This window comes from Macaca nemestrina, chromosome 4 (genome assembly GCF_043159975.1).
Source record: "Macaca nemestrina isolate mMacNem1 chromosome 4, mMacNem.hap1, whole genome shotgun sequence".
Lineage (NCBI taxonomy): Eukaryota > Metazoa > Chordata > Mammalia > Primates > Cercopithecidae > Macaca > Macaca nemestrina.
In genome coordinates, this window is record NC_092128.1 from 47,769,072 (window position 1) to 47,784,662 (window position 15,591).

Here is a 15,591-nt window from a genome sequence, read left to right on the forward strand (position 1 = left end):
CTGAGGAGGAGGAGAAAGAAGAGGAGTTGGTCTTATGTCTCAGGGGTGGCAGATGTGGAAGAGGTGGAAAGGGAAGCAGGAGAGGCAGGCACACTCAGTGTAACTTTTATTGAAAAAAATCTGTGTATTAGTGGAACCATGCAGTTCAAACCTGTGTTGTTCAAGGGTCAACTATATTTGTAAAGCCCTTAAACAGTGTCTTGCACATGGTAAGCACTTAATGTATCTGGCTATTGTTATTAGACTAGGACACATGGTAAGTACTTGGTAGGTATTGGCTATTATTATTTAATTATTAATTAAATAATAATCATCACCATTTTCCTAGTAATGTATGGCATAATGAAGTTAAGTAACTTGCTGAAGGTCATATAACTAGAAAGAAATGGAATCATTTCTAAGTTGGAGGTGACAGACTGATTAGTGTAGATATAGCATGAATTGCATAATGATTGGTGCTTGAAATATGATGATGCTAGAGAGGAAAGAAAACATGTGCCAAAAGTAGAAGACATTATGATTAAAAAAAGATCTCTTTAGCTTGCTGACTGGTTGGATGAGAAGTAAGAAGACAACTAAGATTTTTAAGCTGGTTGACTGGGAAAGGGTAAACTGAATGTAAGAAAATAAGAAAGGACTGGGCATGGTGGCTTGTACCTGTAATCTCAGCGCTTTGGATGATAAGACAGGAGGATTGCTTGAGGTCAGGAGTTCAAGACCAGCCTGGTCAACATAGCAAGATCCTCCCATCTCTTAAAAAAAAAAAAAAAAGGGAAAAAAAAGAAACCAACTTAGCTGGATGTGGTAGTATGCATTTGTAGACCTGTAGTCCTAGCTACCTGGGACCTGGGAGACTGAGCCCAGGCATTCAAGGCTACAGTGAACTATGATCATGCCAGTGCACCCCAGCCTGAGTGGCAGAGCGAGACCCTCTTTAAAAAAAAAAAAAAAAAAAAAAGAAGAGGCAAATGCAGTGGCTCACATGTGTAATCCCAGCATTTTGGGAGGCTGAGGTGGGCGGATCATGAGGTCAGGAGTTCGAGACCAGCCTGGCCAATATGGTGAAACCCTGTCTCTACTAAAAATACGAAAATTAGCTGGGCGTAGTGGTGCACACCTGTAGTCCCAGCTACTCAGGAGGCTGAGGCAGAAGAGACTGTCTCAAAACAAACAAAAAAACAAAAAAAACCTTTTTATTATTAGGAAGTGATAACAAATTCCATTTTAATCCTGTTGAATTTTTTATCAGGTAGTCAAGTGAAATGACTAGCAGGGAATTTAAAACTAAGTTAGAGATTTAGGTATTATCACTAAAGGAGTTGGTGAAAGCTCTGGCAGTGTTTGAGATGTTCAAGGATAACCAGCATTTTTCAGCTGCAAAACCCTGGATCAAAAATAGTGTCAGGATAATAGCCTCCAGGCAGAATTTTGACATATTTGTCAACTCTTGCTTTGTAGAAAATCTACAAATAATTCCAGGAATCTTTAACAAAAGGCATGCCATTACTGCTCCAGGGACTGGCTGTTGCCCTGTGTTCACTGTTTTCCTTGCTTCTGCCCCGGTTGCTGTTGTTGTGTCTCCACTGGCTGCTGTCATTGGCTCCTCAGTGAAGGCAGAGAGCCTCAGTTGTTGCCTGGCACCTTTCCTATCACCACAGAAATGGCCACTTCCCATGGTAGCATTCTTGGAGAGTCAGAACTGAAATCAGCAAGAAACAACCAACTGCATCAAAAAGTGGGCTGAAGCTGGGCGCAGTGGCTCACACCTGTAATTCCAGCACTTTGAGAGGCCAAGGTGGGCAGATCATGAGGTCAGGAGATGGAGACCATCCTGGCTAAGATGGTGAAATCCCATCTTTACTAAAATACAAAAAATTAGCTGGGCGTGGTGGCGGGCGCCTGTAGTCCCAGCTACTCAGGCTGAGGCAGGAGAATGGCATGAACCCAGGAGACGGACCTTGCAGTGAGCTGAGGTCGCTCCAGTGAGACTCCATCTCAAAAAACAAACAAACAAAAAAACAAACAAAAAAAATGTGGGCTGAGGACATGAATAGACAGTTCTCAAGAAAAGATATACAAATGGCCAAAAAGCATATGAAAAAAATCCTCATCATCTTTAATTATCAGGGAAATACAAATCAAAAGCACAATGCAGTACTACTTCACTCCTGCAAGAATGGCCATAATCAAAAAATAAAAAAAAAAAAGATGTTGGTGTGGATGTGGTGAAAAGGAAACACTTTTACAATGTTGGTGGCAGTGTAAACTAGTACAACCACGTGGAAAACAGTGTGGAGGTTCCTTAAATAACTAAAGTAGATCTACCATTTGATCTAGCAATCCTTAGCAATACTAGGTATCTACCCCGAGGAAAATAACTCATTATATGAAAAAGATGTGTGCTTGCACACACATGTTTATAGCAGCATAATTTACAGTTGCAAAAATATGGAACCAGCCCAAATGCCCATCAATCAACGAGTGGATAAAGAAAATGTGGTGTGTGTATATATATATATATGTATACACACACACATATATATATTACTCAGCCATAAAAAGGAACGAAATAATGTTATTCACAGCAATCTGAATGGAACTGGAGACTATTATTCTAAGTGAAGTAAGTCATGAATGGAAAACCAAACATTGTATGTTCTCACTGATATGTGGGAGCTAAACTATGAGGGCACAAAGGCATAAGAATGATACATTGGACTTTGGGGACTCGGGGGAAAATGTGGGTGGTGGTGAGAGATAAAAGCCTACACATTGGGTACAGTGTACAATGCTCGGGTGATAGGTGCACCAGAATCTCAGAAATCACTACTGAAGAACTTAATTCATGTAACCGAACACCCCCTTTTCTTACAAAACCTATTGAAATAAAAAATGAAAAAGAATTAAAAAATAGTGCAAAGGCTGTCTTAGCTCTTCTAATTATTTTGTCCCCCTGTTCTTGCCTCAAGCTTGTTGTTCATTGGATTTGTCTGTACCCCTGTCCAAATGACAGGTATGCTGGTTTCATAGTTCCCCAATCAAATTTTTGTTCCTGTATGGTTCCTGACCTTCAGAAAAATTCTTACACAAAATGTTTCTCAGTTCTTGATCCATTAATCCTCAGGCACAGTTAGACTTCTCTGAATCCTAGGATGAAAGCCCGTTATTAGGCTCAAACTGGGACCAGGACCCGTGACATGTGCCCTTTTGAGAAAAGAGAGGTCAAATTGGGAAATCCATACATTTAATAATGATAATTCTATCACATCTTTCTTTTGCCCTCTTCAGTTCTTCATATGACTGTGAAGATTTGTGGATATGACTGTGATTTGGGATTATTTCTTCTTTTCCCAAGATGGAACAATGATGTGTACTACTGTGGAATTATATTCTATCTGGATATTTTGTTGGGAGGTTTGACTCACTTCTTCGTCATGTTTTTATATTATTCTTAAGGCTTTTCATACCTCTTTACTGGAGTTTACTAAAGATTTTAATGTCTAGCACATGTTCCTTTCAAATAAGTATTGGCAATTTATTTTTTTCTGGTTCATCTGTGAAGAATCCCAATGAGCCTTTTTGAAAACTCATCATTTGCAGTTACTTTAGAACAGCAATTTATAGAAAGGTACTGTATTAGAAATGTTTTATTTCACTCCACTCGAGCTATGAAGTGCAAGAACCATGAAGATTGAAAAATACAAATGATAGATGTGTCTCTTTCTCCTTATTTTCTAGCCTTCTTTGAATCCTGGGGGGAGCCAGTCATCTGATGTGGTGCTTTTGAACCACTGGAAAGTGAGGAATTTTGAAGTACACCGTGGTGACATTGTATCATTGGTGTAAGTAACTCAGAAGCATACTATATTTGTATATAAAATTATTTATACTTAATGCTGATTGAAATGGTAATCCATTGTTAATATCATACTGCCAATTATTAAATTGAATACATGTTAAATATAATGTGTTTTTAAAAAATCAATTTTGCAGTGTAACAGTGCTCTAAAAAGAATTTTTTGTGTTTAAAATATGTTAACTGACTAACATATTTGGATTGGGTAAAATGTATTTAATGTTGATTATTATTAAATTAATAATTTAATTAAATTATTAAAAATACATGCATTTAGTATTACTTTGGAATATTTTGAAATTTTGCATTTTGGTAAGCAACTTTTTTGTTACCCCAATGTTTTCTTGGTTTGTATAGATAAAAAGTATCCCTAGAAGGTGATAATTATGACATGAGAATCATTGACATTTATGTACATCAGGAGTTTAACTGAAAAAGGAAATTTGAAAGACTAGTACTGGATGCTTCTGTTTGGGGCCAAAAGGTGGCACTGTTTCACTGTTACAATATTGTGACTGGTCAGGATCAAAAATTTCATTCCGGTCTTAATGTAGAAAAGGAATGTCAAAGTGTGCATAACTGATAAAATGATATAATACGTAGTCCTAGGACATGCTTAAATGGTTTGGAGATTTTTGTTTGTTTGCTTTAAAAGTAAATTTACACTAGGAAGACTGCAGCCAAACTTGTTTAATTTCTTCTGGTTTCAAATACTTATAAAAATGTTATAGTATGATTCCCTGTTATGCCAGTTAGGGGAAACAATTAATGTAGCAGTGTTACTGCCATTTGATTTGGCTACAGTAAAAACCTGCTACTGGGTAAATACCTTTCCCATTTGTATTTCCGATTCTTGAATTGGAAGGATTTTTTTCTTGTTAGATGGTAACTTAAAATTGTTTGGTAAAAGCACGACATTGTCTGCTTATTTGTACTTAACTTCGGCTAGTGCTTTGTGGAAACAGATATTCTATAAATGTGTTTCTTTCAAGACTATTCTACCAGTATTCATTTGAAGATATATTAACCAACTCTGGTTAGTGACTAATGAAATAAATTCAAGTGAAGTTTTGTATGGCAGACATCCAAGGAGGGGGATTAAATGCTTCTCAGGTTTTGAGTGCTTTTAAAAATATTAACCTGCTCTTTGAAGTGTACTTTTATTTTGTCATTCAGAGTACTATTTTTGCAACCTCCTGAACAACCTTTTCCATGCTGGGTTAGCCTGTCATATGCTCATTATTCTTTTGCCTTTGGTTTGACAAGGTTACATCCTCACTTAGTTGGTGATGGAAAGGATACCCACCCAAGTGAAAGAGGTCACACTATACACAGACAATTGTGCAGTATTTTTTTTCCCTGTGAGAAACATGCTCACTATCTCTAACCAAGTGGACTTGAATAGATAATTGAAAAATAAAACAAGGCTCCTTGATATTCAAGGTTGCATGGGTTCATAAAAGTACCCTGCCATATCATGGAGTATATTAAAAAGAGCACATTACTCTTTTATGTAAATATTCATAGTGATTGATATTTATTATATACATTAACTTCAAAAATATTCTATTCAAATTGGGATTGATATATAAATTATAGCTATTCCAGTTGAACTGTATTTTTTTTCTGGAGACAGAGTCTCGCTCTGTTTCCCAGGCTGGAGTGCAGTGGTGTGACCTCGGCTCATTGCAAGCCCCGCCTCCTGGGTTCGGACCATTCTCCTGCCTCAGCCTCCCGAGTAGCTGGGACTACAGGCACCCGCCACCATGCCTAGCTAATTTTTTGTATTTTTAGTAGAAACGGGTTTCACCCGACCGTGATGGTGATGGTGGTTTCACGAGACCATCCGTGTTAGCCAGGATGGTCTCAATCTCCTGACCTCGTGATCCGCCCACCTCGGCCTCCCAAAGTGCTCGGATTACAGGTGTGAGCCACCGCCCCCGGCCCAGACTGTGTTTTTAGTGACTCAGTTATGTGCTATATCTTTGTCATGTACAAATAACACAAACTTTCACGTGCTTGTTTTTAGGAGGAGCCATTTACATAAAAGAATGCTTAGTTACTAGTATTACATATTTAACAACAGATGATCATGAAGCAATATTGTTACTTTGAGAAAGAAACAAAAAATCTGATGCTAAATTCTTCTTTAGCATTATTTAAAGTCTTTTTTTAGGTCAGGTTCAGGTGGCTCAGGCCTGTAATCCTGGCACTTTGGGATGCCAAGGTATGTGGATCCCTTGAGCCCAGGAGTTTGAGACCAGGTCGGGCAACATGGTGAAACCCTGTTTCTACAAAAAATACAAACATTGGCTGGGTTTAGTGATGTGGGCCTATAGTTCTAGCTACCTGGGAGGCTGAGGTAGGAAGATTGATTGAGCCTGGGAGGTCGAGGCTGCAGTACTCTGTGATTGTGCCACTGCACTCCAGCCTGGGTGACAGTGAGACCCTGTCTAAAAAAAAGTATCTTTTTAGTCTTATGAGCAAAAATGCTTTCTAGCCTATATCTGTGTATTTTTATACAAGTTAGAAACTGCTTCATTTTAGAAGATTGATGTTGATTTGATCACAGTTCATAATATACGTTTAATTTATGTCAAATATTGAATATTTGCTTTTCTTACACAATGCATCAGTTTGGTTTTAACATAGATGATAATTTTTGTTACTACATTGGAGCATCCTATTTAAGAAATGTGTGATGAATACAGAAATGTGCATTAAAATGTTCAATTTAAAGCTAATTATAAAATATACTTTGTAATTTTGTTTAGAAATTGATATTAACAGTATACTTCATTGATAAGTAATCTTTGAAAACCTTCTTATATTAAAAAAGTATAACCTTTTTATATTAAAAAAATCTTGAGACAGTGTATTCAGAATGTGTGGGAATACAACATTTCTACTATAATATTTATGCTTTTCTGGAAAATTTGCAGTTTGCAAATTCTTAAATCAGTAGGGCTTATTCAACTTTATAACCAGAGCACTGATGAAAACAATAACAATCTCAATAAAAATACTAACACAGTTTGTAAGACATAAAGTTTCTAATAATTAAACGGCAGTAAAAGTAGTATTTTACTTAAAACATAAAAGGTGGCGACAGCTTAGTGGTAGGTGGTATAAGGAAGGGTTGAGGCTGTCTATGGATACAAGGGCAGAAAGACATTATCATCAGAAGTCATAAACAGAGAAATTGTAAGCTTTGTACAAAATGTTCTGATACCAGAGTTGTATGCTCTCCTCATTGTTTTGTGTTACTTTGTTTTATTTATTTATTTATAAACAAAGATCAGGGTTAACTTTGCAACAGCACTTCTAAGAGAAAGGTTGAATGTATAATACTGATTGCTTCCTGGTTTGCTGCCATTAGTATACGTAGCCTTCAGTTGCCTTTACTAATGAAGCAAAACATTAATGATCTGGGAAAAAAAATTACATATGAACCAATGTAACTTCTGCATTACACTGAAATCTTTTCTCCATTTACCAGTTGTCTATATTAATTCATGTTGCAGAAACACACACTATAGCAAAGCAGACTGTCCTTTCTATTGGAAGGGATTTTGTTCAGAGTGGGTTGACCAGTGTTGTTTCCTATAGTGTGGGATGTCTGGCAGAGGGAGGTCGGTGCATATTATTTTTTTGCATATCTTTCTTATTTTTCACTGTCTCCTTCTTTCTTGTAAAAAGTTGGTCACAGTGGAGTTATTGTTTAAGTATGTTATTCAGTAGCTATATTTACTTAATAACATTACTGATTGCACAAAATATGATTTGCTGTCATCAAGTCCTCAGTATATGTAGGTGGCATCATACTCTCTTAGTGATTTACAAACTCAGTGGTGATTAAGGAGGATTTTCTATACCTTGGAATTGACTTTTCATTAACCTGTGTGATGGCCTTCCTGGCTCACATGAGTTGCACTCTTTCACAATAATATATCACTTAACAAGTCCATTGGGACAGAGGTTCTTTCATAATAAAGTCCTAAATAATCACATTTATAATTGTTTTAACTTTATTTTACTTTTATTTGTTTTGAAGAAAAGTTGCAAAAATAGTATAGAGAGTTCCCATAAATCCCCTAATGTTAACATTATATAGAACCATGGTTCAATTACTGAAACCAGTACATCAGTAGAATATTATTAGGTCTAATCTATAGACCTTATTCAAATTTCACCTGTTTTCCCACTAATGTCCTTTTTTTGGATGAAGATCCTACTCAAGATCCCATATTTTCATTTTTTATTTTTTATGTCTCTCTAGTCACCTTCAGTATATGACAGTTCCTTGATCTTTGTCTTTTATGACATTGACACTTTTGAAGGGTACTGTTCAGTTATTTTGCAGAATGCTGCTCAGCCTCTTTAATGTTTGATGCCAGACTCTCTTTAAATGGAGAAGCACTAATGTTGATGGCAGTTGCTGAGGCTGAGGAAGCTGCAGCAGTGGGAACCCCTGAATGAGGGAGAAACTGTCTTGAGTAGGCAGTAGGGCCAGCTGGGGAGGTGGATATCACAGGGGCAGAGGAAAAGGAGATGGTAGGATTTCTCTTTCAGGCATGGGTCTTTTTTAGTTTTTTGGAACCACATACGTGGGTCATGACTACAAGGGTTCAGGGGTTCTAGAAATAAGTCTACTGAGTCAAATTTATAGCTGCTAGGAAGCAAAGAACAGAGCTGTGTGGGTGGGAGAAAAGGCCACAGTTTATAGAGAGCTAGAAAGGAAGGATGAAAGGCTTCCTTTCTCTTCCTTTCCTCTTAATCTGGATCACAGATTTCACTGTATTGAACCAGTGTTCAGTTCTATAGTAGAAGGTTGGTGTAAGGGAATTCTTTGAATGAGCATGCCTGTAAGTAAGCATTGTGCTAAGTGCTTTGAGTATGCTGTTTTGTTTTTGTTTTTGTTTTTTTTGAGACGGAGTCTCGCTCTGTCGCCCAGGCTGGAGTGCAGTGGCGCGATCTGGGCTCACTGCAAGCTCCGCCTCCCGGGTTCATGCCATTCTCCTGCCTCAGCCTCCCGAGTAGCTGGGACTACAGGCGCCTGCCACCTCGCCCAGCTAGTTTTTTGTATTCTTTTGAGTAGAGACGGGGTTTCACCATGTTAGCCAGGATGGTCTTGATCTCCTGACCTCGTGATCCGCCCGTCTCGGCCTCCCAAAGTGCTGGGATTACAGGCTTGAGCCACCACGCCTGACCGAGTATGCTGTTTTTATTTAATTCTCACAATAGCTGGAGATAGTAATTTTTAACATAATGAAACAAATTTAGAGCAAGTGCATAGCAAGTAAAAAGCAGGGCCAGAATTTGAATCCACATTCATTTGACTGTAAGCCTATACTGTCTGATAGAGCAAGCACCTGCAGTTATTGAACACTTGAAATATGGTGATTGCTGCTTGTTAAAATCATAATAATTTGGATATATTCTTGCAAATAAATATATTACTAAAATTCTACCTGTTTCTTTTTCGTCTTTTTCTTCTAGTTTTATTTTATAAGAGATTGGGTCTTGCTATGCTGCCCATGCTGGGCATGAACTCCTGGGCCTAAGTGATCCTCCTGTCTCAGCCTCCTGAGTGGCTGGGACTACAGGCAAAATCAGGGCATCTGGCTGATTCTTCCTTTTTAAATGTGCCTAGTAGAAAATGTAAAATTACACATGTGACATACATTTTATTTCTATTTGATAATACTGTGTTTAAATCTTTTCCCATTATACACTGCTGCATCCCTGGAGTGTGTCTGAAGTGAACTAAGATGAAATACCAAAGTCTGAGATGGACAACACTAAGGTAGTTGCTATAAAGCAACGGTAGACTTCTAAAGATAGGTAAACACCTGGTGTTGGTGAGAGTGCTGGAGTGATCAGGTCCAAAGACAGAGAGAAAAAGACACATAATCTATGGAGAGAAAAAAAAACAACCATAATATTTTTAAAGTATTTACTGACTGCTTATTTTTTTTTGTAGCCATTGGGTTAGGAGTTCTGACTTCACTTTTATTTTATTCTAATTAAGAAAAACCAATAAAGTAGGTATTGTTCTTATCCCTGGTTTTATAGATGAGAACACTAAAGCATAGAGAGGCTAAATAACCTGCTTAAGGACATGGTAAATATTAATAAATGGCAGAGCAAAGACTTGAAGTGCCTCACATCAAAGCTGTGACTTAACCATCATCCTATAATGTCTCCATGTGATGTGGTACGATGCTATGGTTGAGTAACATTGATTCTCACCAAAGAAGTCATGCTGGCTCTGGTATGTCTACATCTCTTATTTTACTTCCATTTCTGTAGTCAAATTTCTGATACAGTGGTTCCTGAAATACATTGTAGTCTCCTCATCGATAACAATAATACTGTATTGTGAACATATAGTGTGCATACAGTTTCAACAGCTGGTTTTTGTCATGCTAAACTAATTGCCAGTTTCTGACAGATGGCCAGTGTAGTGTGGTGGCTGCTTCTCTATCGATAAGTATGAGCAAAGAGTCATAAAGATTTGAGCCAGGGAAATAGATGAAATAGAATAGAGCCCTTGAAAACAAAACGAAAGGTGCTTTGTGTCTTGAGTGCTTGTAAATCTTGAAAGGTCCCTTGACCCACCAAGGAAATTAATTGGAATCTGCTAAAAATGGAATTTCATGTTTTGCCCACAGTAATAATAATACTGAATAATGACCCATAATTGTATTAAAAGCCAGTTATCAGTTGAGCTGGGAAAATATAATTGTGTATACTTATCTGTTCTATCTGTACTCATTCCCAATTTTTAAAATCTATGGCCAAACATTTTTCTGAGTTTGTAGTTAATGTAGTACATTTAGGAACCAAATATAGAAAGACCATGACTTTTACAGAAAGATTCTTTAGGGAGGATGAAGTACCTAGGTTTCTAGTTTTTTTTTTTTTTTAAATTGACAGTAAAATGCTGGGGAGGGAAATCCTGTATTGCAGTTTATTTTTGGCACTTTCAATTATCCATAGTAATTTGCAGTCATTACTAAGTATATGTACAAGTGACATTTTTTAAATAAAGAAAATGAGATAGTAAAAGTATTATTATTATTATTAGATATAGATTAAACTGAATTTTAAATACTGTTCATAGCCATACAAAAAGTTGGTATCCTTGGCTGGGCACAGTGGCTCATGCCTGTAATCTCAGCACTTTGGGAGGCCGAGGCGGGTGAATCACGAGGCCAGGAGATCGAGACTATCCTGGCTATGGTGAAACCCCTTCTCATACTAACAATACAAAAAGTTAGCTGGGCATGGTGGCGGGCATCTGTAGTCCCAGCTAATCGGGAGGCTGAGGCAGGAGAATGGCGTGAACCCGGGACACGGAACTTGCAGTGAACCAAGCTTACGCCACTGCACTCCAGCCTGGGCGACAAAGTGAGACTGTCTCAAAAAAAAAAAAAAAAAAAAAAAACCAAAAACCAAAAAAAAAACCAGTTGGTATCCTTAGGACAGTCAGTCCTTAATAGCAATTTGTTTTCTTAAGTAGGATAAACTGTCTTCACAATGCTTATACACTTAATTATGTAATAAGACATTTTCTTAGTTCAGAGACAAACTACAGCTTAGAAGTGTTTCATAAATTTCAATTTTGAATTACTGAGATTTTGTGTTAATGTAACCATAGGAGATATATATAGCTTCTGCTCATCCTGTTTTATAAATTTTATATCCTTTGAGAAGTAACTATAAGTTTTCAAAGAACAAAATTATACAGGCAACATTCTATTAAATACTGGTGCTTATGTTTATAAATGTTTTTATTTTTACTCTGAAATAATCTAGTCTCTGAGAATGCTGTTTCTTATATTTAAAAAGATGAGTAAGTACAAGGCAGCATTTACAAAGGACCACCCAAATACACGTTAAATATTATATGTAAGGAGTCAGATTTAGCTATTAAGGAGCATTTTGACTATGTTTACATAATAATTACAACAGAATTAATTAATATTTTAGAGTAGTAAACAGTTTAGGTTTCAAGCAGGAAATAGAACACAAGGCAAATCAACCATCACATAGGTGTGTCAACCTATCTTAAATACTTTTGGAATCAGTAAGATATAGAGGCATACATAAGGATAGGCCACAGATCAGTCAGTGGCTGATTTCTATTTCTGGCTGTAAATGGACTAGTTTATTTCAAACTAAGGCCTACACTGTCAATAATGAAAAAAACTGGATTAAAAAAATGTGTATGGCCGGGCGCGGTGGCTCAAGCCTGTAATCCCAGCACTTTGGGAGGCCGAGACAGGCGGATCACGAGGTCAGGAGATGGAGACCATCCTGACTAACATGGTGAAACCCTGTCTCTACTAAAAATACAAAAATTAGCCGGGCGCGGTGGTGGGCGTCTGTAGTCCCAGCTACTCGGGAGGCTGAGGCAGGAGAACGGCATGAACCCGGGAGGCGGAGCTTGCAGTGAGTGGACTTGGCGCCACTGCACTCCAGCCTGGGCGACAGAGCAAGACTCCGTCTCAAAAAAAAAAAAAAAAAAAAAAAAAAAATGTATATCTAAAGGCGTTGGAGTACTACCAAGGGTTAAAGATCTAAGAATGAAAGGAAACATACTGAAGTGAGCCCTGTATTTGTGTCATTTTTCACCTTGGATTCTGTCAATTTGCAAGCAACACAAGCCAAGCTGAGAAGCCGAGCAGCAATAGCTAAGATGGTGAGAGGGTGAGCAGAAATTTTGTCAGTTTCACAGTGCCTGCAAGCTAAAATTCAGGAAGGAGGAAGAAGGACCCTGGTAAAACACTCTAAGCTTTTCATTGGGATTCCTGTGGGGCTATATCCTAGGAGTTAGGAAGAACTATAAATAGGCCACTCCTTACAAAAATCAAAATGTATTCTTTGATAAACCCAATCTTGATTTTAAGGTGGTCTGCCTTTACTTTAACGATCATTCCTGGAAGCAAGAGACATCATGCAGGGTTTCTGTAATTTTTTTTATGCACAGCACTTGACATTTAATAAAAAATTATACCATGCATATTAGAAGCCAGGACCAAGAAAAACAACATAAAACAAGAAAGGATAGAAACAGTCTCACAGTAATCCAGATATTGGAATGATTAGACATGGACTATTAAATAACTATAATTGGGTAGGTGTGGTGACTCATGTCTGTAATCCTAGCACTTTGGTAGGCCGAGGTGGGAGGATCACTCCAGCCCAGGAGTTCAAGACCAGCCTGGGTGACATAGCAAGACTTCTCTGGTCTCTACTTAAACAAAAACAAAGAAACAAAAGCTGGGCTTGGTGTTGCATGCCTGTAGAATCAGCTAGCTACAACAGAGGCTGAGATGGGAGGGAGGATAACTTGAGCCTTGGAGATCATGGCTGCAGTGAGCTATGATCTCACCACTGCACTCCATCCTGGGTGACAGAGTAAGACTCTCTCTCCAAAAACAGAAAAAAATTATAATCAGTATTTTTTAAAAAACTGATGAAAAGATGGATAATTTCAGCACAGAATAAGAATCCATAAAAGTAATTTAAAGAAATTCTAGAAATAAAAACGGTGACTGAAATGAAGAACTCAGTAGATTAGTTTAATAGAAAATTAGACACAGCTGAGGAAAGAATTAGTGAACTGGATGATGGGTCAATTAGAAAATATATAGAATGGGGTATGGAGGGAATAAAAGAATGGCATATACAATCAATAGTGTAAATAGTGTAATAGTGAAAAAGGCTGACCACCATCTAATTGGAGTCCCAGGAGAATAGAAGAGTAGGAATTGAGGAAGAACCATTATCTTAATAGATTCAGGCCAAGAGTTTTCCAAAATCAATGAAAGACATCAATCCACAGAATTAAAAAGCACTAGTGGAATAAATACAATGATAGATATTTAGGGTACGCAGCAGTCAAACCACTGAAAACCAAAGAATATAAAAGTGTTTTTTTTTTTTTTTTGAGACAGAATTTTGCTCTTGTTGCCCAGGCTGGAGTGCAATGGTGCGATCTTGGCTCACTGCAACCTCCACCTCCTGGGTTCAAATGATTCTCCTGCCCCAGTCTCCCGAGTAGCTGGGATTACAGGCACACGCCACCACACTTGGCTAATTTTGTATTTTTAGTAGAGATGGGGTTTCTCCATGTTGGTCAGGCTGGTCTTGAACTCCTGTCCTCAGGTGACCTGCCTGCTTTGGCCTCCCAAAGTACTGAGATTACAGGTGTGAGCCACTGAGTCTGGCCGATAAAAGTCTTAAAAGGAAAAAAGACGTATTAGCTTCAAAGAAGCAAAAATATAGCCTACTTTTCAACTGATGGAAGACAGGAGATAACTGAATGACATCTTTAAAGTCGTAAATGAAAAAAAGTCAATCTAGAATGTTGTACCTGTTGGAAATATTCTTAAAAAATAAAAGAGAAATGCATTCTTTTTCAGATAAACAAGCCCCTAGCACATGCTCAATTGTTCTTTTGGACTTCCTGTACAAAACAAATTCAAAGGGTTAAGAATTTCTAGTTGGTAGGTTCAGAGCATTAAGCCCCAATTGTGGTGTCCCTTCTGAGCCCAGGATTATGTGTGACTGCACTGGTCACATTGCCATGAAGCCAGCCCTGGTGGTTGGTAGAGGGGTGGGCACTGGACCTAAGCAGGGCCAATCAGAGCCGTTCCTGGAAATGGATATATAAATATTAGGAATGAAAAGTTCTTTATTTTGTTAGAATTTGAACAATATGATCTGTAGAAAATCAGTCATATTTCCTTAAGGATACATCAGTAAAATATGAGGCAAATGTAATAATTAGAACTTTGGTTTCAAAGCAGATTCCATGCTCTAATTCCCTGGATAGTGAATATAATAAGATGATATATCCATAAATAAGTTACTTTACATTGCTAAAGGGACAGATGTAAATAAGGCGACTAATCAGTTTACCTTAAAATAAAGGTTATCCTGGATTATCCATGTAGGCCCAGTGTAATCACATGAGCCCTTAAAAACAGAGGCAGAAGTAGTAGTTAGGGAGATGCAGCATACGAAGTCAGAGATCCAAAGGACAAGAAGGATGCAACACATTGTTACAGCCTTTGAAGATTCAGGGACCATGGGCAGAGGAAAGCAGGCTGCCTCTAGAAGCTAAGAATGACCTTCACTCAAAGATCAGCAAGGAAACAAGTACTTCAGTCTCACAACTACACAGAATTTTGCCAACAGCTTAATGAGCCTGGAAATAGATTATCCTGGGATTTCTAGATAAGGGCATAGACCCGCTGACACCTTGATTTTGGCCTTGAAAGATCTAAGGACCTAGCCAAACTTACTAGACCTCTGTCTTAGAGAGCTGTTAGATAATAAACAGATGTTATTTTAAACCCCCAAATTTGCTGTATTTTGTTACAGTGGCAATAGAAAATCATGTTAAGCAATAAAAAATACAGACAGTTTTAAAACCACCTTTACTATGTACAAGGAAATGTACTTTTACAAAAGATTATTAAGTGTTTGAAAACACCAATTTTATTTACAGAACTGACTAATTTAAAAAGTATTATTTTCTTTTCTGTGAAACAAATCTGAAAGCCTCTATTTGCCTATTCTTCAGTGCAAGACTATGGGACTAGGCTTTGGGAGATCTTGTTTCTGCTTTGAGTTGCATCATTTTTAACTGGCTGAGTGAACCTGGACAGGTTATTTTAACTGTTCTTGGATCAATTACATCATCTGCAGAATGAGAGGTA

General features: G+C 37.7%; 1 protein-coding gene across 17 annotated transcripts in view; it reads left to right on the forward strand.

Moving 5' to 3' along the window:
• The window catches only part of LOC105475279 (inner mitochondrial membrane peptidase subunit 2), an 886,283-nt gene that overhangs the window by 63,179 nt on the left and 807,513 nt on the right, over positions 1 to 15,591 (forward strand). For all 17 annotated transcript variants that reach the window (XR_011622034.1, XM_071094627.1, XM_071094624.1 and 14 more), the window contains one exon: positions 3,739 to 3,842. Coding sequence is in view for 16 of the 17 variants with exons in the window: in XM_071094627.1 (XP_070950728.1) it covers positions 3,739 to 3,842 (104 nt within the window). In the remaining variant the exon portion in view is untranslated. The remainder of the gene's footprint in view (positions 1 to 3,738; positions 3,843 to 15,591) is intronic.